The following is a 26,851-nucleotide window of genomic DNA, read 5'->3' as shown; positions in this document are numbered from 1 at the left end:
AGAACACCCAATGAATAAAGCAGCTCTGAAGCAACTGGATGTTATCGTTAATCTATCTAACACACACACTCAATTCACTCAGAAGCATCACGTTTAATCCTTTACATTCTCAGACGGATAAGTCACAATTCCTGGGAGACCCTGGTCTTTATCGGGTCTAAGGAGACTGTTTAGGCTACACATGACCCTTACGCACATGCCAACTGGCAGGAATGTTCAACACAACTAGAGAGAACACATTAATTTGATAAAGCAGGCTAGAGGTTTTGTGTTTTTATAAACTATTGTGTCTGACGTACATGGAAGTTGGAGATGTGCTCTCGATCCAGGGGCTTGTTGACAGAAAGCTCTCCAGAGATTGGGTCGATGATGAAGATGCCAGTGGGGGGCTGGTCAGCGCCGGGGCCTGTCACACTGTATCTGAGGGACCGGTTTTTGTCGTGGTCCGACCGGATCTGTGGGTGTAAGGATTTATTAATTAAAATTAAATTAAAAGCTACAAAGCACTGCTAACCATACCCTAACCAAGACTTTTAGGGTCGATATTATAGCTGAAAACAACATATCTGATGATGTATCCCTTTTTACATTTTAATCAGTGTTGATTGATTTATGTACTGAGAGTGTATGTAGGCGTTTATGTACATGTGACGTTATTTCATCACAAAACAAAGAATGAGTTAAAAAATAGCTTGCTGTGGAAGTAAAACTGTGCATATAAATAGTGTGTGTGTCTGTGTTGTACTGGGAATCTGTCTTGGCTGGGCTTTAGGTCCCGTTTGCTATATAAGCGAAGACCCTCTTTGCTTACCAATGGATCCACGCTGAGCAAACAGAGAATTTCCTCATCCTGATACTATCCATTAAAGCCCAGAAACATCCCTTCTAATATGACCAGATTAAATATAATAGAAAGATCATATATATGACTTAAAACATGGTTAGGAAGTAAGCTTAACATGCTGAAAAAAAATATATACTTTGTAGTTGTCCCAAGTTTCTTGTCCTCTGTTAGCCACCCACAGCCAGATTTGACCAGAGAATAGTTGCAAATGAATGTGCGGTTATTGTCCTTGAGTCATGATAAAAAGAGTACAATATCTCAACAGGCAACAATTGCGCTGGTGGGCACTTCAGAGTTCTCTGTGCTTCTAAATAATGCTAGGTTACATTAGTACCGACCGCCCCCTGAACAAAGATAAATAATACAGCAGGAAAAAAAGCCCTGACCTTTAGCAAAGTGCTGTAAATATGAAGCATTTTGTTGAAGCCATAAGTCTGATGTCTGTGAACCTCTGGGTTGGAGCTTACAAGGTTGTCATATCAAGCAAAAAGCCTGTGTGTGTGCGTGCGTGCGTGCGTGCGTGCGTGTGTGTGTGCACATGTGTGTGCATGCATGTGTGTCAGCTATGTTACCCGAACAAGCTCTTGCGGGAATGGGCCTCGTGAGTTCTCTGGGACATTGATTGGGGGGATGACCCAGTCTCTCTTCATGCGCTTGAGTTGGCTGTCGGTGTTACGTGATGGGAACGTTATTTCCTTCAAATCCTTGGACATGACTGGAGGGGCAGCAACTTGCTGGACCTGTGAAAAGGAAATTATTTAGTTCAAGAGCTGGGTAGTGATCATATCTTTGCAGAAAAATATGAGCAGTCATTTTTAGCCACACTTGCAGCATTCTCCCAAGGGCAATGTTGGCAATGCTGAAATATCTCTGGATGGATTGTCATAAAATGTTGTACCAACATTCCTGGTTCCTAATACATTTGTTTGTTTTTTGATATAGGATCCTCAATAGCTTCTACATTGCAGCATATATTCTTACTGAAGTCCTTGAAGGATGTATCATCACTTCAGTGATCTCCTACATTTCCCTCATGCACCAACATGAGGATCACGTCTGTGGTCTTGGCTGGAATGTCTCAACAACTACTGATTGGATTACCATAAAATTGGGTAAATCATTTTTTTTCACTTTGATGATTCCTTAACATTTAATCTAGCTTCAGGTCCATTTGTCCAATACCTGACTAAATACTTGTAAAACTCATTGCATTTCATGTCATTTTTGTTAACCAGTTAGCATGCTAACATGCTAAACTAAAGCTTTCCTTTCACACGTGCACTGCAAACCTAAGATTATCTACACATTACCAGACAGCTGTACATATGTTTGTAAAAATGCAAATGTCTGAATCAGTCCAACTGGACATTAAACAGAGTTTAACCTCCAAGCTCCCTAGTGCAAAGCCTGTTTAATCTCCAAATGTGCCAATATGCTATTATTACTGCTGCTCATTCAACACAAAGACAGCAACGAAAATGAAGACTGGATAGACGACAAATTCGGGAGTCAGCAGGGACTGACAACATCATCAGACAAATTCAAATAACATCAAGGTTATTTATGAACTACTTACGAACCAGTTTCGTCGGCACAGTGTAATCTGCATCATGTCCTGCCTCCACACACTTTACCCTGCGTATCCCCTCGTCTAAACCAAATGGTGTATTTTGAATAAGTGTGAACACATCTGCCACAGAGAATCTCTGGCTGTGTGGTGGATATGGTAAACATCAGCATGTTATCATTGCCACTGTAAATGTGTTAGCATTTAGCTCAAAGCGCTGATTTGCCCAACTACTGCCTCACATAACTGCTAGCACTGTAGACCGTTAGTCTTGTTATTATGTTGTTTACCATGAAGGTATGAAATACTTAGTCCTGGCCATGAAACCATCAAGCTACAATCGAAAGCAGCCTAAGCCAACCCACATATTGAAGTGAAACCTTGCTGAAAAGAATAGTATTGTAGTCTGACTGATGACCCTTCCCTTTTGGTTATACCAAAGGAATATGTGTGGTGATAAAAAGAAACAGGCTGCCATTTCCTGCAAAGTAATAAGCTCTACCAAATGTCATTTAATATGTATTCAAAATGTGTGTTCAATCAAACAATCCATTTATATGGCTTTCTTTGTAGCTTAAAATATCTACAGTACAACATGTGATGATATGCCTTGAAATGCTTTGGTGTGGCTCCTGCAGCAGCCGCACACTGCCAGCACTGGTTTGCTTTAAATGGCAGACCTCCTCTTATGTCCTGATAAAATGCACCCACACAGACAGACCAGCTTCCATAATGGATCTGCCATCCTCCCTCAGCTGTAATGAATGAGATTTGAAACAAAGGAGGATGGTACCTGCAAGCCAGACACTAAACACACAGATGGCTCAAATTGCCTATGCTGCTCCAGAGACTGAAGAGACTGAAGTAGTGCCAGAGAAAGTTAAAATAACCTTGAACAAAACGAGGCAGGAAGGAAAACAGAAAAACAATATGTAAAATCCTTCAATGTCAATAAATGATAGCTGGAATTTCCTTGGAGCTGTCATTTTCCTTGAAGTATCTTCCCTACGGTTGCCTGTAATTATCTGAATGTTGACTGGTTGTGAGGTAGTCAAGTCCTACAGAATACAACGGCCCAACTGATTTTAGAGAGGAAAAATCTACAGATTGCCGATATGGCAGCCGATATAGTGAATTTTTGAGCAGGGGTGAAAAACAACCTTTTCTATCTGGATTGTGTCCTGATTATGCATCCATCTAACTCCGCAAAATGTACCCAGAAGGCTGTTTTCCTAAACAAATATCTTAATTAAAGAATATTTAATTATTATACATATGATGTATTACATTCTCAACTTATTGCAGGGGTTATCAAGCAGCATTGATCGAGAAGGAGCCAGCGAGCTCCGTACACTTTGCTGGTAAGCATGACCATAACGGTGTTCATCTTAGCCTGAAAGCAACACCAGTCTGCTACAGTATAACCTATACACGCAGCAGGTTGCTCGGTTATAACGTGACTTGGACAGGCATCTCTTCTTTCCCAGTTGAGATGGACGTCATAGCGCTGCGGTGTTCCAGTGGAATTAATAAACTAGAGAATTGCTCCGAACATTACGTTGAATTTCAGCCTGCATGTACACTTATTTTAAGTGTAGCAGTGTTGAAACATATCGGAGAATATTGGTAGCAGAGCAACATGTTAGCGACTGTCTTAGCTCTCAGATGCACACGCAGTTCCAGCATTAGGAAAAGAGAGAAAAGAGGAGAGGAGGGAAAAGTGACTAGTGAAACCCTCGCACTGAGCTGAAATGGAAACACTGTGCTGCAACAAGTGTCTTTCAGTTTAATTAAAGGCATTATTTTTTAAATGATTGCATTATAAAAAAAAGTCTGAATACCAAAACTTAAAAACTTAATAGAAACAAATATCTTAAAAAGTCGACTACTCGGATCCAGCCCTAATGCAAACACAGAAATTAATTACCACTTTGTCACCTTGTATTGTGACCCATACCCCCCCCCCCCCCCCACACACACACACACTTACATCTTTGGAACTGTCGCAGCGCTTCCACTAATCATGTTTGAAATCCGATTATACTCCTTTCACACACTAGAAATGCAGAGAGGCAAGTGGACAGATAGCGCAGGAGCATGCTTCAGAAATATCTATTACCCTATTAAAATGGGCGCGAGTGAGAGCAGTAATTATTTGCAACTAGAATGATGAATGGCATGGTGGGTTTGTTCAGCCCAACACGCATCTATCTCTGGTGCGCTGGGGGTCTGTGCCTATCTACACTCTCCGAACCCCCTCCATCTTCTGACTAGGAGTCTACTTCACAGCCAGGAGAGTGTTAGGCTGAGTGATGGCCTGTGTGTGTGTGTGTGTGTGTGTGTGTGTGTGTGTGTGTGTGTGTGTGTGTGTGTGTGTGTGTGTGTGAGAGAGAGAAGGATTAGGCGTGTGAGCATTTGCCCTTTTAGAAAAATTCTCCCTTTCGGATAATGACACATTTTGTCCTCACAGACTGCTGTGGAGCTAAAGTTCTAAAAGGAGGTGGAGATGGTGGCCGAGGACACTCACGTTAATGAGGGTATTGTTTGGTTGTCATTGATTAAAATGTTTCCCCATGGCTGCCGCACTCATGGACTAATAAAAAAATGTAATTGCTGATATGATTAAGAGATGTGTGATGAGTCATGACAATAATTGTGCTGGGGAGGGGGGATCACTGCTCATGACCTCATAAACCTTCAAGATACAGTAAAGTCAATCCTTGATGTCATTACAGACATATCAGGGCAAACCCAACAGCACTCTACACATACAGATCGGAGTGATGATGATGATGATAACAGCTGAGAATTTGTATAAACATGTACAGTCAATGTGGGGTTCTGACTTTTATTTAAAAACTTAAAAAAAAAACTGATTTAAGTCTATATTTACCTGTTTGGGACAAGTATGTTTTTGCCTTTAAACAACCGACAACAGTGACTAATGGTACCATTAAAATCACATACCTGCAGGAATCCCTATAGTAAATCAGCTAACGATGGTGTTTTGGAAAGCCGTGAAATCATTACGGGCTACAAGTTTAATTCTGGCCCAGCAGACCACCGTGCCCGCAGCACTGACATTGACTCCACATAACTGTCAGTATTAACTTTTAGTCTGCACTCACATAACAACCGCCTTTCCTGAGATTATCTGCTGTTATTCCCATTTAGGAATGGCCACTTGTGGCCATTTGTTTAAGTGTATTACAGAGACGCATATTGGTCTTTGTAAAACAAACACGCTTATTTCATTTGGAGGTGTTCATTAGACACAAGAAGGCTAATGGTCTAAGATCTTACGGCAATAATTATTAACATCTGTACATAGAGGCTCACTTATAACCCTACAGAGTGGGTCAGGACAGAGAGTAACAAACAGAGTTGAGAATGGCATGTGTGTGTAGGTTTAAAGCAACGGATATTATCTATTTGAGCAGGGTCACATAATCCACTGGTACTGAAGTTAAAACCTTTACAATAACACAGCCTTTGGAGCTTCTTCTCATTTCCTGGTTACAAGGCAGACAGAGAGGACAGGACATGTACAGTGCTTTTTTGTGTGCACGTCCCCAGCCAACCACAATGTTGACATATGAGCACACAGTTATTCTAACTAATTGCAGATGACTGCACAACACGTCCAGCGGAACGGTTAGAGCGGTTCTCTACAGCTCAGACAGATGCTTCCCGTCCTCCAAAGCACTGAAAGAGGTGCGTCCCCTTTTGGATGATAAAGCAATAACCTCACAATCACAAGGCACGCTCACTGAAATCAACTTTATGAGGAGCTATTTTGCATCTGCTCTTGCTACCCACTGACCGTGTTGAGTATATGTTTGTGCTCCTAGTAAATTGACACATTAAGTTTTAATTAGCAAGTATCCATCCAGTCTCTCGGAACACCTGCTACAATTTAGGGAACTAGTCATCTGTGAATGTGCAGTGTGCCTAATAGGCGCAAGTTATTTGATGTGAGGGGATATTTGATCATTCCACCTTTTAACAGCAGTCAGATCAGTCAGACAACCAACAAACAAGTCAGGAATGTTATGGAAGTGGATGTATATTTACCTGCTGGCTGGAGTGTGCAGAGGGTGTCAGCCTTACTTGGGCCACCCACTGCTGCCGAGTGGTGGTGTCACTGGCCTTGATCAGCAACGTTGACACGGGGAGCATAGAGCGCTCAATACTCCTGGCAGCGTAAACTACTCCGTCAGCCTCTATCCGGAAGTCCGACGGGTTGCTGCATTCAAACTGCACAGGACCACCTCGGCCACAGTCGACAAACATCACTGCAAGAGATGGAGACATATGGATTTAAGTTAGAGAAGAAAAATTGAGAGAAACTGGAGAAAAAACTAACGATAGAGACAAAGGAGGTGGAAGACAGACAGCCAGCCAGACACCAAGGGTCCACAAAGGTTTTCTGATTCTCCTTCTCACTCATACATTATTCACTTCAAGCTGTGCCCCAAAGGTATTGCTCAAAACAGGTGCAGTGGAGGAGAGAGTTAGAGGGAGAGAAAACTAAAGAAAAAAAGGAAGTGTGCCCCTTAAGGTCTATTAAAGGAAAATACCAAAACCTTAAAACAATACATTTAACACGTTGTGTAAATTATACTGTCTAAATCCCCCCCTTTGTCTGCATTTGAAAAAATATATACAGCGTGTATAAACATGTTTCGAAACTTCAGCTAGATAAGCCTTATTTTATTTCCAGCTAAGGCCATCGCATGCTAGCTTTGTCCCCCATGACATACAGGGATGCCTTCTGTGGATGACTACGGATCCTCAGCTCCTCGAGAGACAGAAGTAAGTGTGTGTGATGTTTTTTTCATCAGCATGGTGTTCACACAGCCAAACACAACCAAACTCACCCACGCATGCATACACTACAGATAGGTGGCTCATGGGGGCTTGAGTCCCACCGGTGCCTCAGTCGGCAGTGGTACAACAACGGTTCATGTTACAAGTGAGTGACAGCATATGACACACACACACACACACACACACACACACACACACACACACACACACACACACACACACACACACACACACACACACACACACACACACACACACACACACACACACACACACACACACACACACACACACACACACACACACACACACACACACACACACACACACACACACACACACACACACACACACACACACACACACACACACACACACACACACACACACACATTTTTTTGTGTGATCCTTTTGTGTGGATGACAGGCACCCCTCATGTTTATAGCACACAAAACAGCATAAAGGAAAAGATAAAAAAAAAATTCCTTCCGGCCACAGAGATCACAACGTTACCATATATCATTTGTGTGGAGGCTTTGCTGGTGCTGCTTTGAATTATTAAAGGAGATGTGGAATTACTTAACAAAAGCCTTGAAGGAGGGTGCCTAATCTTCCTTTGTGCTGCTACCTTGGAGACCCACATATGTCTTCAGAGTATCATCTGCACTCGAATCGCATCTAGTTCCTCTAGGCTTGGGGAGAGGATGCTGTAGATCAGTTCAGGGTCCAAAGGAAGTCATAAGTTTAGCCCCCAGGTCCAATTTAATAGTATCACCCAAACACATGCAATCAATTGTCGTAAAGTGCACCACACCCTACCACTGCTAAATCTTTCAGTGATGAAAGGGGTGAATTTAGCACTTTTTCTTGCTGCTTGTAACAGCAAAAAAGGCAGATGCTTTCAGGGATATACCCTTGGTCCCAGGTGTATGTGTTTACTTAGTGAGAAAATGAGGGACGAATGGCTCAAACACAGTAGAAGGATATGGAAGGAAAATATTCAGTTTAAAAAAAAAACTATTATTGAAAAGTGAATGCAGCAAAACAAAAGAGTAAATGTCCTATACAAACAAGCATGTTTACGAATGTGAGAAGAAGAATGTAAGTGAGAGAGAGAGAGTGAATGAATAAGAAATAAAAGGTTGAATAAGGGATTGTCATGCAGTGTAGTCACAATGTATTCATCCTGATGAATGGGAATGTAATTTTGTTATACCAAAAAGGGAGAACAAATCTTCTGCAAGGACCATGAGCTTGACAAGATTTACAAACAAACTGACACAACAAGAAAACAGCATTGCAAACTGCACCTGTTAACCTTATGAATTGCTATTTATCTAAATATTGCTTAACAGCACTCAATGTAAAATATTATTGCAAGAGAGCCAGCGGTTCCAATAATGAAGATGGAAGATCTTTCTTCCATAGTGGAATACACTTGATATTGACCATCTCCTTCCTGACTGCTTTTGTTCAATTACCCCTGACCAATTAGCTTTTTTTCACTTTGAACCTAGCAAAGCTGACATCAGATAGATAGATGACCTTTCTCTCTCTGAAGGTTTGCCTTAGAGCCAAACTGCCTGTAAACTCAAAGCCTTCAGGCAATCGCCAGCCAGCCCATGTCAGCACATACTCAGACAGAGGTAGAATACAGAGTAAGGGACTGGCAAAATAGCTCACAATGCAGAAGACAGTCCATAAATTTAAGGACACACTATTCTGACTAATTTTCTAATGCTTAATAATGTTTTTCAGTCTAGTAGAGCTCAAATGATGAGTTGTTTAATCAGTAATTAAGCTATAATAGTTCCACCTTCTCAAATATGGAAGATTTGCTGCTTTCTCTGTTTTATATAATTAAAAATATAAGATACTTGACGTATGAGTAGGAAGAATTTAAGGACTTTTCACTTTTCGCTTGAGGAAACTGTGATTAATTTTTCCCCTTTTTTCTCAAGTTTTATAGACAGTTTACACACAATTTACATTAATCCGGTAAATAAATGGCAAAATAATAAAAAACATTATCACTTAATTTAGTTAGCTGCAGTTAAATTTGATTCCTGATTTTAGGCAGTGCATTCTAATGCTTCAAATGAACTGTTCAATGACTAGTCTACTGACTTGTAACAATGACTTGTCTGATCCAAAAACAGTAACTGATAGACTTTAGATATGAATCTGACTAAGCTAGTTGGATATAACATTTTTAAATTAAAAAAAAAATGCTATTAACGTGTTACTCTTGAGTACAACCAACACCAAATGCATTTACATGTCTGCCACTCTGAACATTTTGGATCCACAGAAGCTGTAGCTGAAGCTGTATTATCTAAGGTAGCCCATGTGCTCCTACTGGCACTTTTAAATACACACATTTAGTGAACCTGTGTAGCAGTGCACTTGACGGCACCATCCCCCCGTGAGTTATTTTAGCCCAAACCTCTTGTTGAGCTGAGCTCCAGCTCTTTAACATTGTCTGAAATATGGCCATGAGGACACCTTAGAGAGGCCCTTCAACAGTAAGCCCCCACAGCAACCGCTACACAAACTCCCAGCAGGCACGACCATTTCCAATGATAATGAATGAGAATGTCCAACATGCATCCATTCATTTATCAGACACACTCTGGTGGCTTATAAAACGACAGGAATATGTAGTGTTGCACCGGGTAAACCGTGGCTACTACAACTTATCTAGCCTGGATGTATTGGCTCCTCAAGGTGCAGGGCTAAAAGAGGTCTTGGCTGCCACGCCCTATCAGACATGTCGTCATGGGCACAACGATAAAGGCCTTTGGTTTGGACAGAAATGCCGATGCAGCAGAGGGGGACTGGGGGTTAAAAAAAGAGAGGGGGGGGAGGGAGGGTGAAAGAGGTCTGTCAGCAGAAAGGACTGTCCAACTAATGCCCTGCACCGGGGCCCAAAATTACCTCCGACTCAGTGATCCTATTCACAGCTTAGATGCCCCCCCTCACTGACAAGCAACACAAAACCCCGGGCTAACCTCGCTGTAGTGCCAGAGTGCCTCTCTATTGTCTGCTCCATCACGTGATAACTCTAACTCAGACAGACATAAATAGTTAGAGAGAGAGATAGGGAGAGGCAGAGAGAGATACATTTAATTTGGAGCATGGAATGTGGACTTTGTGACTGCACAGAAGTGTTCCACAATCTCAGCTTTAATGCCAAACGCACTTGCTGTGAGTGAGCAGGCTGAAAGTCCAACTAATGTTGTAAATTTGACAAGATTGAAAGCTCTCATGTGAGGTCATCCCAATATACCATCCCTGATTTCTGGGAAGTGAGGTCACTGACAATTGAGAAATACTCAGCATAGGTGTTTCATCAGTAGCCATGGATAAATGCAAACCCAGGCAAATACCCCAGTGGCAATACTGCCCACCCAACCCTGTCAAATGGGACAACACTCCAGACAAAATGCATTATTCACAAATGACTGTGACCAGGTTTAGTGCAGTGGCCTGCATTGGCGATGAGACAATGCAATATGAAGCAGAGGATCCAACTGAATGTGCTGTGTGAGACATCCATGCCAGCACCACTGTTTATAAGATCCTGTTAAGCCCCAGTGGAGTTTGCACTCTGGTACCTAAATTCAAACTGCTGTGATATGAAATTCTAATCCAGTCCAAAATTGGGAAGAACATGCCAAATTAAGGTTAGCATTCTCCAACAGCATACAGACTTTGTGCCCGACCACAAAAACATCCTTCGCAGCATATCCTGTAATTGTCCAATTATTGCACAAAAAGCTAAAAGCACAATACACTAATGTATTTTTTTAAGTATAATGGCTGCTTGCCATGCGTAATTGTGAATGCATGTTATTCTCTCTAACTACTTTTTTAAAGCTATTATTATGAATACGTATTCTACAGCTTCAAGGTTGGTAAGTAAACAAATGCCTCGTCCAACTTATTGCATCCTATTTTCACAATTATGGCTAATTCCATGTAGATGCTTACAATGTAGGCTTTTTTTTCCCAGAAAGATGGTGTTGTGAATGCATCATCAATCTATTTTAATAAAATAACAGACACTGTTGGTGATCGTGATGCTATGGTTCACAACTTAATCAGGACATTTCTAAATATCCATGTTATTCAGAAATGACACAAAGATATATTTCTGTTTTCAGAAAATAGGGTATTCTTTAGAGAAAGTAAACTGGAGCTGAAGCTTGGATCTGGGAATGATGATACTGCCTTTTGCCAGACTAAGCCCTTGAAGGCGTTTTACTAATGCACTGCACTTCAAACGCGCAAATCATTCCATGCATTTATAGCTGGGCCTAAAATATGTAAAGGATTTGCATGAAAAAAACATGCAGTGTTTGTACTCTGTTCAGTGTCTCTAGCAATTAAGAAAACTAAAGAGGAACTGCATCAGAGCATAAACACATTTAACAAGCAGCTGGCTTGTTTTCCTAGCTTGATTACAGTGACCATTCCCCCAACACTTGGGAGCTATTTTTCTTTCCCAAAACTGCTGCCTCAATTAGAGAATTATGAAGAGGCCCTCAAAAAACGTATTGATACCACCTTCTCTTATCACACCCACCCACATTGGTATACAAACTGAGAAATCTAAGTAGCATGGATGTCTGGGCCGCTATAGCTTGCTCAATCTCAAAAATATATTTTTTAAGCTCCCTTGATCTAGCAAACTGCGTGGCCCTTAAGGGAGGGAAACTATTTTAATTTGTTTTGATGTGTTCTTTCTTTTCTTTTACACTATCATTTATATCATGTTTGCACATGGTCATTTGCTCTCCCAGAGTACAGCAACCGTGTTTGAAAATCATAGTATTTTAAGGGCAATTACAAGGTAAGTAGGCTGTCAGAGTGCAGTTTTAAAGCTTCTCCCTGTTCCTGTTGGCAACAAATTTGTGTCTCAATTATCTACCTTTAGGAATCTGTCATTACCCTCTCCACTGGCTGTCCCATGCCTACACATCAGCTACGTGCTTAGTAGATACCTGCTGGGTTGACTGAGCAAAAAGCTAGCCGCATCCGGCTGCTGTGATCTTCCTAAACCGACATTCAGTAAGAGCCTCTTATTCCTGTGGCAAAACAGGTTTCTCTTTGGCGAAAAAAACAGGCATGATGACAGTTGGACTCTTTTGAATAAGTAATATTTGACCTTTAGAAATTAGCAATCTTGATGGGTTTGTAGTGAAGGGGAAGCGCAGGGGGACATCACAATTATTCTCTGGCCTTTTGTTGCATAAATAAAATGATTCTGTGTTTTTCCAGTACAATGACAGCTGAGCATTGTGTGGATTACTGTGTCACTGGAGCCAAGAGCTGATAAGGCTAAGCTACATCCTTCTCCAGTTATCAGCGCATAGCTACTGGGATTTTGTTCTGTGAGTTATTGAGACGAGCAGCTTGATACTGAAGCTTTAGTGGGGTATTAAGCTGACCACATTACCAGGATGTCAAATACTTTTATTCTTTATGATGTGATTTCAGAAAAGCTCTGTGACCCCTGCAAATGCTTGCAGGTGAAGCTCATTATGAAAAGCATCACATTAATATGCCGGTTAATTGAACAACTAAATATCAAAAGTCTTTATAGAAAACCTGCCTTATACTATGTTACACTGTCATTTTTCGTTCAAGTTCAAAGTACAATAATAGAAACTTTTTGAAGAATGAAACTTATAATTACTTTAGACTATGATGAGGCTAAGTGTTAGGTAAATGTGACCATATAATACCAATGCACACTCCTGTCTCTAAATCTCTGAAGCTTTTCTGTCTACAACGCTCAGTTGGCAGAATCTTTCAGATGTAAATCAGAGTTGTATGAAATGAGGTTTTGAACTTCATGACCACAACAGCTTTTCTTTGACCTTCGTCTATCCTCCCATAAAAGGTCAGAGGTTTTTAATTGCCCTCTATACCTTAATTTACCTTATTAACTGCTGCTGCAGTGGCCACTTTATTCACTCTACAAAAGCTTTAACGATTTATGGAGGGAAGAGAAAGGGATGGAGAACAAAAGCAGGTAGGGGTAAAATAAGCAATTTGTTTGAGGTTGGAGGCCAGAGGCAGGCTGAGACATTGAGATGCCTTTTCGAAATCATACTGTGAATAATACACCATTTAAGGTGGCAAAATGCATCATTTTTTATTGTTCCTGTATTACAGAGGTCATTCTCTGCTGACCATACACAGCAGTAATACACATTTTAGGGAACGCTCCACTGCACCGTACATCCATCTCTGCTGCGCCATGGCGCTGCTACAGTGCTACTGCATCTCAGGCATTTGCAGCTGGATAGGAATTTAACTTGTGTCTGAGGCTCTCATTAGGTGAGAAATAACCATGAATAATAAACATTAGATATCGATCGCTCTCATGTATTATGCATCTGCTGTGACGAGAACAAAGACGCTATTTGAACGAAAGAGCTCGAGCTTTTTGCAGTCAGATCTCCGCAATAACATATTTGGATTTTATTTATTTTTTCTGGAACAGGTAAGAAACCCACATCCATTTCATCACTTTTACAGATATACAGTCAGGATTAGAATGTGCCTCATTAAGAATGAATTGATGGTATATGGGTGATATTTAGAGATTTAAAAGAAGTCTGAGAGAAAGAGAAGAATCAAGTATAAAAGTGCAGCAGTACCACTGTCAACATCAGCTGATCACTATGAACCCCCATGCCCCTGGTTCTAAGCTGAGCCTTTCTGATCACGAGGGCCAGGCACTAAAACTGCCTCAGTGCAACCTGTAATGTGACATTATTAGGTGCTTTTGATCTCAAAAGCACAGACTCAAAGCTATTTAGTTCTTGCCTTGATCTTGCCCCATCAAAATACCATCATAAAAATCAAAGAGACAAAGAAGAAGGCAGTGACCAGCATTGAGATAACCTCTGTTGGCATGTTCAGTGGGTTTTGTAAGTCTTTTTAATCACAGCAGCTGAGTGGGTCCGGTCTCAGGTTTGTTGCTGAGAGAAGAGAGAGAAATATATCTTTCTGCCCAGAACGGTACCAGTCATTGTTCTGCAGGAACAATCATTATCCAGGGCTTTTGGTGGAAAACCGGAATAGGTGACTTATGCAATGATGTCAATGTCTCCTTCTTTTACCAAGTGGAAAACTAATAATGTTCAAATCATGCATTGTTGGGCTATAGGCTCCAGCTTCTCTGTCTCTAGCTGTTGTAAAGTATTATCTGTCAAACACTGCTGGCCAAGGTTACAGCTCAGCACCGGCACAGTATCTCTCCTATTTTAACTGAGTCAGAAGTGCATGTTTATGGAAATTATATCAACAATCACTTAAGGTACTCGGCTCGCTTATTTTAGAAAGAGAGTAGAGCTGTTATCACTGCAGAAAACGCACTGTTGGTGTTATGTAGTTGAAGACGGCTGGTGCCAGACAGAAATGCTTGAATGCCAGTTTGTGTGCGAACATTGCATGTTTGAGTTAAGAGTGGAAACATATTGTACCAATCAAATCCTGACCAAGCGCATATTTGTCATTCGTGCAGTGAATGCGTAACAAACGGAAGCCTTGTATTCAGCCAGATTTTGGCATGTTGAAGAAGAAGAATATATATTATAGAAGTTAATCGATAAATTATGGATTTGTGTTAAAGTTTGACAATAGAAATGGTTATGAAAATGTAATCAAGATAAAAAGAATATGATCCTACATAGAGTCCTAAATACATGTATCTTTGCATATATCACATTGGATATGTTCCAAGACATGTTAAAAGACAGACAGGACTTCTCCTAAGGGAAAACACACCCAACAGTTCATTAAAACTTTGATTTCCTCTGTACAAAGGTTATGCAAATGAATGTTCAAGTAGACAAAGACATTTCCTGTGAGAATGACCACCGCGGAAGCTATTTGTATGTTATCAATTTTGATAAAATGAATAACTGATTTATGTTATGACATGATTAAATTCTTACAAATTGTCTAACCTCCTGTGTCATCACTTGACATGGAGTTAATTTTAAATAATAACCATCACGCGTGACAGGGGTAGGCACCCTTTATTTACAATGCAACATAGCAATATAACAGCAAGGATTCTTATGACTATGTTAAATCTGATGGCATTAGTCAATTCAAAGAAAGTTTCCACTTTGTTTAATCTGAAGTGAGATCTAATCTTCCAAAATACACTAAATACACCAGTAGATGAACTGTGGCTGCAAAATCTTGCTATGCATTTATGCATATGGATTTTCAACAGTTTTCTGAGCAATAATGACTCAATATTAATTAACAGGAAAGTGATAGCTATGAAAAAGGCATGGTTTGTGCATCCTCTCTAACTTCATAGGGAATAATATTTGTGCCTGCTTTGCATAGCACTGTTGTCAATCACACCCATGCAAATGACTAGCTCAGGTAAAGACTGTTACGGTCCACTGAATCCAATTACAAACTTAACCACACACATACACAAACATGCAGTTTCTGTTCACTCCCCCCCCCCTTCCATTAAGCATGCACACGTGTATGCATGCTCGAACACTCACTCACGTATACAGTTTCCCTTTATCCTTCCATGTGCTCAAAACAGAACAACGTAGCAAATTGAGCCACATTCGAAAAGTGAAGGATTTTATACAACAGAGTGTCTGTAAAAAAAGAAAAAGATCTGCAAGGATGCGATGCACTCACCAACTGCATAAGATGTAAAATAAACGCTGTAGAAAAATGCATGGGGATCTGGTACCATTTCTGGGGCCATTATGTCATGTGTATCACAGTCGCAAGTTCATGCTGAGATGTTGAGAACAAAGCTAATGGAATTCCTGCTTTTCAGTTGGAGAAGACGGGGCACGGGGAGAAACGAGGAGAAGGCCTGTGAATCCTCTTTGGCAGAGAAACAAAGCGGCAGACAAAGGAAGATGTGGCTGACAGCCTCTGAAGCAGACTATTATACTGTGAGACAGGAGATGCTTCTAGGTCTCTCTCAGAGTAAAGAAAAATGATTTACCAAATTATTTGAACGCACAAAATATATATATTCTGCCTTATTGCTTACACCAACCTCTGTATATTGCACAAAATGTACACTGATGATGTAATCAGTTTAAATACTCCTACATTAAAGAAAGGAAAACAAGACACAAAAACACTATGTTGCTGAAGAGGCCATGAGGATATGAAAATGCTTCTCTTTCAAGCGAATGAGTCATTGTGGTGGGCAGACCATTACACTCACAGCCACCAACCATTATCCTTATTTTACTCACTTGCCCTGTGCCCCACATCACGAGACACTTAAAAATATGTCTCTCTAACCTCTCACAATATCAAAACAAACCAAAATAAAAAGGCTGTAGAGTCACTGGGTTTAGGAACCTGGCTCCTCTGAAAGGTTGGGGGTTGGGGGTAAAGCGGAAAAACATACATTCACAAAAACAATGACAGCAAGAAAAAAGAAGCCTCTTCAAAGAGAGGGATTAGGGCGGCTGCCAGTATGAGGGGTGTGCGCATTTGCCATTGCACGTTTGAATCAATATGTGTCAAATTCTGCTTGAAACACAATTAGCCCGTGCTTACAGAGAAGACGAAAAATACACAGAAGCAAGATTAAAGACAAGCCCAATGTTCCTCTCAAAAGCTTTCACATTCAACACATACACAGTTTTTCTGATGTATGACAGCTTGTTATGCGCTGCTCCAGTCGAAGAAGGCAAACAGAGGGAAGCATGTATTCGAATGAATTTACAAACGCTGTCTTAATATGTCAACCAAGCTTATCTCTTTGTACTGGTTAGGTTCCTGGAGATGTCGGGCTACAACTGAGATGCTGAATGTATCTCGCTGCTAATCTACTTCGACCCGCTTGACTTGACCCTTCCCCTTCCACGTAATTTGGGCTAAAAAGAGATCAACTGGGTGGAAAAAGGGGGAGGAGGCAGGTTATTCTAAACAGTATAGAACACTTATTGACTGAATGTTGTTTTTTTTCAAATGTGGACAGTTTGTAAAACTGCTACTAGAAATGGAGTTGTTTATCTGTTGGATGGAAAATTGGTATGTTGTGTGAAACATCTTGTGAACAATCCAGAGCTGTTATTGATCCTTGTTAGTGTTTTGTTTTGGCCTTAATGCAGAAGTTCAGCCCCTGACACAATGCGGCATCAATTTGTAAAAGAGACACATCTTTCTATTAGGGCTGCTCACTTTCATATGCATGACTTCTTTTTTATTTCTGAGCAGAAGCAATTTAACACAATCCAACCCGACAAATTGGCATATTGCATTGGAGTCTCGCCTTCACATAATGCTTAGTGAGTAGCATTATAACTACACAAACTATTTGATAAAAAAAGTTTTCCATTAAAATATGCCTAGACTGAATAATTTGTATAAGCATCTGCGATCTGCAAAGCTTAAGTGTGGCTTTTAACGGTTCATAAAGATAAAGAATGAAGCTGGTTTTCCTTATGTGAGCAAAATATGCGTTACACATTGCAAATTGATATAACAGTCCCTCAACTGTAACTGTTGCCCAGTGCAAATGCAGCATCAGGTGTGAACAATTAGCCTTGGCATCCGTCCAGCAGAAGGAAATGTCTCCTCCTGCATGCATTATCTGTTTTAAAGGAACATACCATGTGTGACTGGACTCTGTGAGGGGAGAACCCTCTTACTTCCATGTAATCAGCTGAACTGAGTGGGTTCAGAGAAGGATCTGTGCAGCTGTGCTTTATTACAGACACAATGAGTCCCAGATTAGGGGAACTGGAAGGAGGTAGGGAGGGGATATAGGATCACGGGAGGAAGGAGGAAGGAGGGGTGAAAATGACTCCAAACACATCTGTCCTCAGTTTGTCTGCAGCTATAATACCAAACCACAAGCATGGCCATGTACAAATCTGTCTCCGCTTGGAAAGGCCGCCTGCGGAAATGTTTCCAGACCTTGGGTTTTTAACACGATGACTCGTGGGAATAGTCTGTCGCTTCGGAGGGATAGCAATGTTAGTCAGGGTCACACTAACATCGACAGTGGTGGCACAAACAAGCAGGTGGCACAAACATGCGAAGTGCTGTGGACAGCTTCTGGTGCTGTCCTGTGGTCCCTGTATTTTTTGTCAAGTAAACCATCAGTCATGTTTATTGTAACCCTTCCTTTTATAGTGAATGAGACATGGCATGTTCCTGCTGCTTGAACTTGTCTATTTATTTTCTTAAAAATAACACTAATCTGACATTAATTGTTGCCCAATAATACAATGCTTTCAGTTCATTGCACTTTAAAACTTAAAAAAATAAAAGCTATCACAGTGCCTCCACCTAGACAGATGAGAGCGAGTCACTGCTCCTATAGTTCTGCTTCAGTGGAACCGCTCAGGCAAACAAAAAAATGCAGGTTCACAGTGTGTTATTCACCAGGAAGACAACCCACTACCATTAGAGCTCACTGAAAAGCCTTTCTATCCCCCTTAGAACAGCTTACGCATAAAGAGTGATTAAACATCAAACCCCCCTAATCCACCACCCACTTCCTTATGTGCCTCCCTGTTTGCCTTGCTTTCTTCCTCCATATATATATATATATATATATATATATATATATATATATATATATATATATACACACAAGTAGAGACGAGCTGATTCCTTACACTACTTAAAATTAATCCCACAATAAGATGTTGTGTTTGTAACGTGGCAGTGAGACTTTGTTACACAGTTTGTTACAGTTTACTTACTAAAACGAAAAGCTACAGCTAACATGCTATTTTGGTATTTGATTGACATTGATCAGCTTTTTCATTACTAAGGAAACCTCAAATAAGGGGCAATTTAAAGTTGGCAGTAACTAGCCAGCAGGCACATGAAACAGGAAAGGCGCAGCACCGCTTCTTTATTGAAAATAGTTGGGAGGAAAAAATGTATCAGGTGGGGTCCTATTTTCTTTCAAGCTCTGATTCACTGGAGTGGGTACAGGAATCAGGTTTTTTTTTTACTGGTTTAATCCCATTACTTGTATTGGCTTATACAACTCTGAACTAAAAGTAAGCTTGTTATTTTTTTGAACAAAGTCTATCTGCACCATGCAAGTGAGAAAGCTCAGATAGATGCAGGGATTTAGACAAGGGGTTATAACAATAACAATAATAATAATAATAATAATAATAATAATAATAATAATAATAATTTTCTGTTCATATCTTCTGTGGTCAGGGTGTGGCACAGCTGCTTATTAACCAATATTATCTCCTCCGCTACTTTATTTCCTCTAGGACCCCAACAGACAGATCCGGCAGTATAAATAGACACTCAAGATGTACGGCCTAATAACTCACATTATATGAATTCAATAACACATGTCTATAGCCTTCCATGGTTGTTGATGGGAGCAGTAAAACAAACTTTAATATCCCGGTTTGTTAGAACTGTTAATGATCAGCACTGAGGGCAGTTAGGCTGTAACTCACTGTCCATGGCCACCTCAGTGCCAATGCAGAAGGTAATTCTCATGCTAACAGTATATGTGAACATTGAAGAGATGTTCCTCCACAGCATCCATATACAGGGTCCTTGGAAATTTATTTTTTTCCAGATTCAGTTTTGTTTCTCCCAAATTTTCCATTTCATTTTTCTGGATTTTTTATTTGAAAATTTTGAGCACATTTTGTCATCAGAAAGAGTCTTATTATTTGTTAGATGAATAATTTAAGATAAATAAAAATGTAAGTCAATTCTTTGTCAAACACTAATGCAGTGAGCAGAGGGCACTTATGCAGCAGCAGCAGCAGCGGCAGCAGCAGCAATGTGCTGGTAAATGACACCAAAACATAGAAGCATAGATTTTTTTTTTTTTGCAGAGAACAAATCATAGGGCCTTACATAAACAACATCGATTTGACCTTTTTCAATGATTACCAGATCTGTGACGTCAGCATTGACCTTGTGAATCCCTATAACTCAATACATTTTCCGATTGTTTTCTCAGGAAAGCATGACACGGATTACTTCTGAAGGTTAATCATCAGTATGTGATTTGGCATCTAAGGGCAAATAATTAGTAAGCAAAAAGAAAAAAGCAGAGCTAGAGCTTTGGCATGGCTGATGAGTATAGCAAAATATGGCAAACATGGCGTGCTATGAGATCACAGACCACCAGCCAGCTGAGTATGTTGATGCTGTAGAACCCTTTCAAGCCCCTTAAACATATGGTCTGAATCAAGTCATCAGAGTCATACTGAGTTTTAAAAACAAGTAAAGGTTTGATGTATTTGAAGATGCTGGATTAATTAAAACACCAAAACACATTATTAAATGCATCTTGACATGTAGAAATGCTGACACTGTACTTATGGGACCACATCATAAAAAAGCACAATTCCAAAGGAGAAAGAAAATACTTTAAACCGTATCAGTGTACGCTAGCAACTGTATCAGTGTACGCTAGCAACTGTTTTTAAATTAAACTCTAATTTGTAGAAAACTGCAAACTGTATTTGCACAGTCCTATGCATTTAAAATCAAATCTTTGACTCCATAATGTAGCTAGTGCTGAAGTAGCTAGATATTTTTTTTCTTCCCAAAAATGCTGTTCGGATGAGAAGTATTCAATAAACTTAAGTGGTTTATATGAAATACAAATATCACACCCCATTTTTGACAGCGCTAGAAAAAAACGTGTTAAAATCTGTTCAGAAATTGTCTTTGGCCTAAATGCTCTGGTATATGTTTTCTCTTTTAGGGCTATGGCCTATTTTTACATAGGGTATACTTTGGTTTCACTGTTCAGTAAGTAACAAAAATAACAAAAATCAATGACTTTTTAAAAAATGTGATAAAATCACGATCGTGATTTTACTGTAAAAAATCGTGATATGATATTTTTGCCATACCACTCACCCTTGGGTAAAAGTCCTCAGAACTGAACACTGACAACACCCAGAAACAATTTCAGGGATATTTTAATGTACACAGAGATGTGTATAGGTATGGCTAAGCATCTATCCTGTCGCTAGCATGGCAATCTGTCAATCACAAACTAGCCACGCCCTAAAGCATACCCTACTAAAATGTTTACTCAAGTAATAAACAAAAAGTAGGGCCATTATCCCATTGACTTCTATACAAATGTTGCAACCAGTGGAGTCGCCAATTGCTGGAAATTATTAAGAATGCAGGTTTAAGGGACTTTTGCGTTGGCTTCCCTTTTTAGACCTGAAAGCTAAGTCTATCTCTATTACACAGTCTATGGTTAGACAAGCTGTTCAGACATAGACATACATTAACGGAGAGCTACATATCACAGATATAAAACAGTGCCATTGATTTCAAATAGATGATTCTGTTATAAAGTACATCATTATACTGAGAAATCAACATATAAGCGGAGCAAGGTGTAACAAAGACCATGCTGAATAGTGAGAGCAATTTCATCAAGCTGTGCAACTTCTGTTACTGAAGTATGAAAGAGGGTGTTTTGTATTCATTAACCCTGCACACAAAAGGCAGGGGAAAACTGGCTTTCAGTCTCTTGTAAAACAAAACAGCAAAAATAATGATTTTATTAGGAGCAGGTCTGTACATAAGTACGGTGCCCTGTGCTTTATGGTACTTGCCCCCCCCCTCCCTCTCCTCCCGCGGCCCAGGCCGTTTGTACTCACACTACCTGGGCCTCGGCAGAATGCTTCTTGCATGCCTATACGTCATCACGCCGTAACACGCATTGATTGACGTTATCGCAGTGCGTCGCTTTGTTTACAAATCTTTCCATAGACCTTGGAGTTTTTGTGCGCCTTGTTCCAACTGTTTCGAATATTTTCATCTGACCAGATATGCAGTAAACACTCCACCTCCGCATCACTCCAACGTGAACCTTTCGCCTCCACTGTTTTAAATGTCCGTGCATGGTCCGTCCTTCTTTTTTCTATGTCCGAACAGGCGCACATAAAATGACATCAGAACTGCCGTAGGCCTCGTGCCCGTACATGTGCAAACGTGCTTTACAAAAGCCCACTTCTCCCAAACGGTCCATGGCCGTGACCTCCTGGATAATCACAGCCACATTAAACTTTACAAGCACAAACCAAAGACCTAGCGCATTCAGAAGACGTATGGCTTTCCTAGGCTCATTGGCAATAAGGGGTTTTCTAAGCAGTTTAAACAACACAACTGCTCCCCATCCAATTGTCAATTCTTGTTAAAATCTCCAAATATTAAATGTTTTTGATATCAAATCACAGTGAAGATTATTCTATGGTATTCCTTTCTTGGTGACTTAATGTGGTATGTTGTGTTACTTTACGCCCCTAACCAGTTTACCCGTTCATACCAAAGGAGGAAGAACTCAGATCAGGACCTGGATCAGAAAACAAAGGTTGAACCCTTGAAGTCTAAAACTTCTGGTCAGTTGATACGCTGACATACAGTCTGGGAAAGGGCGTTTTCCATGAACCTCAGCGTGTTGCTCCATCTTGTGTTACACATCCCCCCATCCTTTGTGCACAGGGACAATAACAGTGTTTGGGGGCAGGGCTGACGGAGGGGGGGGTCTGGTTACCTTCCCAACCACTGCCATAACAACATATGGATGAAGCTCAGTTACATGACAACATGTCCATCTTCTTATATTTCTCTTCATGCTGTTGAGAGGCCTTAGGACATTGACTGTTGTACACAAACAGGAGAGAAAAGCGGAGTAGTAAGGTGGTAACATAGTAAAGAAAACAAAAATGTTACATGTTCACAAGGAAATCATGCCAGTTAAACAACCAAAGCATGTGTAACACTGGTTCCAATCATTTCATTGTGTGCAAACTCACAAATATCAATGCAAACATACTCAAAATGAATTGTGTGTAGAAAAATAATTGTATCACCCCTCTCTTTTGTACATCAATTTACATAATGTGGGCGTAGAGGGGTCAAAGATCAGCTCCATCACAAATCCCTCACAATGGGCAGGAGCTGAATGCTTTAGCCTAGCGGCAAAGGGGCGAGCGGCTCCTCCCTTGGTGCTTCATTCCTCCATCCCTATAGCCGCACCTCCACTACATCCAGTTTTCAAGTTTACCGTTTGAAAGAATCTTGCAGCCTGCACTGTAACCTGAAGCGGTCTATTACATATCAGTTTTCGACCAAGAGTAAGGAGAGCTGCGGAGGAGTGGAGAGGAAACAATATAAGGCAGAAAAAACCTTATAAAACAAAGAAAAAGAGGAGGGGGTAAAAGCAGAGCTCTACTAGTAGCTGTTTAATTGTATCCTGGCCCATGGCAGAAACTGTGGGGCTTCTTTCAGTTGTCACATTAAAAGACCCATCCGTCAGAAACAGAGCTCAATGTGGTCCCTGCAGAGTGGCAAAGAGAGGACACTTTCCACTGTGCTGGCCAACAGTCCTAAACCCATCTAGTGTAAATAAGATTCCTATTGGCCCTCATTATGACCAGAATACAAACAAGGTCATACCATTCCACAGAAAAGAAAACAATGAAATTAAAGACCTGGTGGAAGGATTTTTGCACTCTAACGAAGTATATCTTAGCAGAGAGTTTACTGCCTTTTACCCTGAATAACATTTATTTTTTTAGATAATGTATACTATATTGTCTAAGAATGTGCAGTTCATGTTGAGTTCATTCAGCATCAGTAGGAGAGCATGGTGTTATGAGAGGATTAAATCAGATTCCTTCCTTGAAAAGTACAGTTGTTGTTTTCCGGCTGGGACTTGAGCCTCAAAGAAGGCTTTTGTGCCGGAAGCTTAATGATTAAGTATGCAGGCTTCTGTCAAAATAATAGCAGATATTTTAAAGTGTCTGCAGCTGGGACGCTAGCAGATATTGTGTTGCATCCTGAGCTGGAAGGTTTGGGTAGGAAGGGGATAACATGACAGCTGTAGCGATCCGGGATACCAGGAAGACCTGGAAGCACAAACATTTGCCTTTCTGCCTCACTGGAATTCACATTAGGAGGTCATTGGCATTACAGAAACCCCCAGACATGCCCCGGTGGCAGCTGTGCACGGGAGTTCACGGGCCCAAACACAAACAAGAGATAGGGTGTTCAGAGAGGTATGGGAGCTGCCATTCATATGACAGTGTGCCTGGATTCAATTAAATTACCATTTCATAACAGCCAGTTCCATAGAATCAAGTATACATTTAAGTATATCTAGTAAGAGGGTTAAAGATGAGAAATTAAGTGAGCGGTAATATGAGAGAGCACATTTGCATCATAAATCAATCAGGATAACATCACCAGGGTCATGTGACCTTACACCGAATACTGAAATGTTTGATGTTGTCCTTGCATATGTCCCGCTCAATCAGGCTAAGGTCTTCTGCTCAAGTAGACCAGTGGGAGCTGAGCTTTTAACATCAATGTAACATATGGAAAACACCAAACTGAGAGGGAGTGGTGCCCAAGGGTTAGATTTCAACACGGACAGACAGCTGGTGCCGTGAGCTATGACAGCAGAGAATTCATATGGAATTCAATTCCTTTTTTTACGGCTGTGGAATCGTGGGCAAATTGTGGAGCTTCTCTGGTAAGAACATTAAAGGGTTTTTTTATGGGTCTCCTTGCAGAGACCAGGTCACTTTAATGAGGGGCAATGTCCAGCCTGTGCTCCTCCTCTCTTTTAACTGCATGCTGTCTTAAAGTCCGCATTGGACCCTCAGCCACATCAGGGACATCTGGCCCCTCGATCTACAAACATGGCCCTTAATGGGCAATTACAAGTCCAGGGCCTGGGAATATGCTTCGATTTATAGTTCCATGTATCCAAACCCAGAATCCTCTGTCTATCATGGTCACATTAGGTTATATGAGACAGGAGGCCCATCAGGCCTAATAAGCCTTATCCTTTCCAGAGGATGGCCATTAAACTCCCCCCTACCACCAGCCCAGCCATCGGCTCCCATTCTAGTAAATTAAACAAATGAATGGCGTCCTCAGTATTACAATTAAAGCATACTGTAGAATAACATGAAACTATGAAGCTCATTAAGGCTGGACTCTACACTCCAAGCAGAGCCCGGGAAAACTTAATTATAAGTAATTTATAAGTCAGACATCCAATGTGTGTATTTTGTCACCCTTTCAATGTCCATATTCAGTCCTACTACACGCCTACATCTGAGCTTTCTTGATGGAGGTTGAGAGGGAAGCAGAGCCATTTTAGTTGCCCCTGACAACCCATGGCTTTTGCCAAGTTGAGCCCTCTTCATTTAAGTTTCCCTCTTCAGAGTCAGTGGTCTCCTGCTTTTATTACGTCCCCTCCCCCTTTCGTTACAAACACAACCGCGTTATCCATGTCAAATTCATTGGAGACAGCCTGGGGAAGTCAATATGGAGCTAATAGATTCTCTGTGGAACTCCTGAGGCAGGAAAAGCAAACATGGCTGAAACTATCACAGACAGTTCAAAACAACTGAGATATTCCAGTAAACTGTTTTTCGTCTAAGATGTAAAAGTGCTGAAATGAAAAGCTGGACATGTAAGAGAAAAGAAGGAAAATCTTTTCAGAGCCACTCAAAAGAGTACAAACACATTAATTTGTGTACTTTATTGAAGTGCTTGAACAAAGACAAAATTGAAACGCAAGGCAAACCAAGAACAAAAAACATCAACTGTGAAATACTTTATTCCTCGCAAAATAAAACTACTGTTCAGAAAATACTATTTGCAGTGTGACAGAGAAAGAAGATTCTATAAATATATATATAAATATACATCATCATATAGTGGGCGGTATGACCAAAAATTTGTATTAGAGGACTTTTTAAGATTCTGACGGTTTCACAGTATATCACTGTACTGTATGTTTTTCTTTTGTATGACTCAGCCTTATTATAGATTTATAGTGGTTCATTCTGCTGCCATGAGTACACAGAATATAAAAACAATGTTATCGTGTATACTGAAGGCTTTGATTATAGGATGTGTTTGGCCCTGAAAAATTATACGATATATGAAGGAATCAGAAGGCTTGAAGCATATGAAGAATGTAAATACTTTTTAGTGTGCAAACTGCAACAAAGTAAATAAAAATGACTTAAATAGGTATGCCAACAACTTAAACATTGTTTCCCTTTCATAACAAAATATTAAAAAACTGACCTCAACCACAGGTTTGTTGTTGAAGAAAAGAGGACAACTGTATGTACTGTAGCTTTGCTTCTAGCTTGCTACGATGTTGGTATTATGTTGGGATAGCAGTTTTTCTTTGTCTTAAGAATTTCACCCCGGTAAGAGACAACATTATCTTGAATCCTGTGTTTTTACCATTGCTTCAAGAAGCATGACCATGGTCTTGCATTGTTCGGTGGTTGTTGTATTTGTAGTGTCACTCCACCCCTTTCTTTCCCTGTCATATGTAGTGCCTTGAGCAAATAAATCTTTAAGTGCATTAAGTATGACCCTTTGGCTTCACTGTTTTACTGGGTGTTGGTTGCCACCTTCGCATTTGACACCCATATACGCACTCTTGATAACGGTATTCCAACACGTTTTTTGCTGAGGTGATGGACTAAGTTACAACAATTGCTACATCTGATTTTTTTAAAAACAAACAACTTCCAATAGGAGCCAGAACAGAAGATAGCTCCAAACTCCTC

The 26,851-nt window shown here is 40.5% G+C and overlaps 1 protein-coding gene across 1 annotated transcript in view; it reads right to left on the bottom strand.

Annotated features, from left to right (window-relative positions):
* cdh2 (cadherin 2, type 1, N-cadherin (neuronal)) overlaps nucleotides 1-26,851 on the bottom strand; it is a 59,713-nt gene that overhangs the window by 16,564 nt on the left and 16,298 nt on the right. Inside the window, exons 3-5 of the mRNA XM_083928381.1 lie at nucleotides 6,486-6,706; nucleotides 1,417-1,584; nucleotides 300-455 (exon numbers count right to left, since the gene is read on the bottom strand). Coding sequence (XP_083784507.1) covers nucleotides 300-455; nucleotides 1,417-1,584; nucleotides 6,486-6,706 — 545 coding nt within the window. The remainder of the gene's footprint in view (nucleotides 1-299; nucleotides 456-1,416; nucleotides 1,585-6,485; nucleotides 6,707-26,851) is intronic.

Source organism: Echiichthys vipera (genome assembly GCF_963691815.1).
Source record: "Echiichthys vipera genome assembly, chromosome: 15".
NCBI lineage: Eukaryota > Metazoa > Chordata > Actinopteri > Perciformes > Trachinidae > Echiichthys > Echiichthys vipera.
This window is presented reverse-complemented; position numbering and strand designations above follow the sequence as displayed.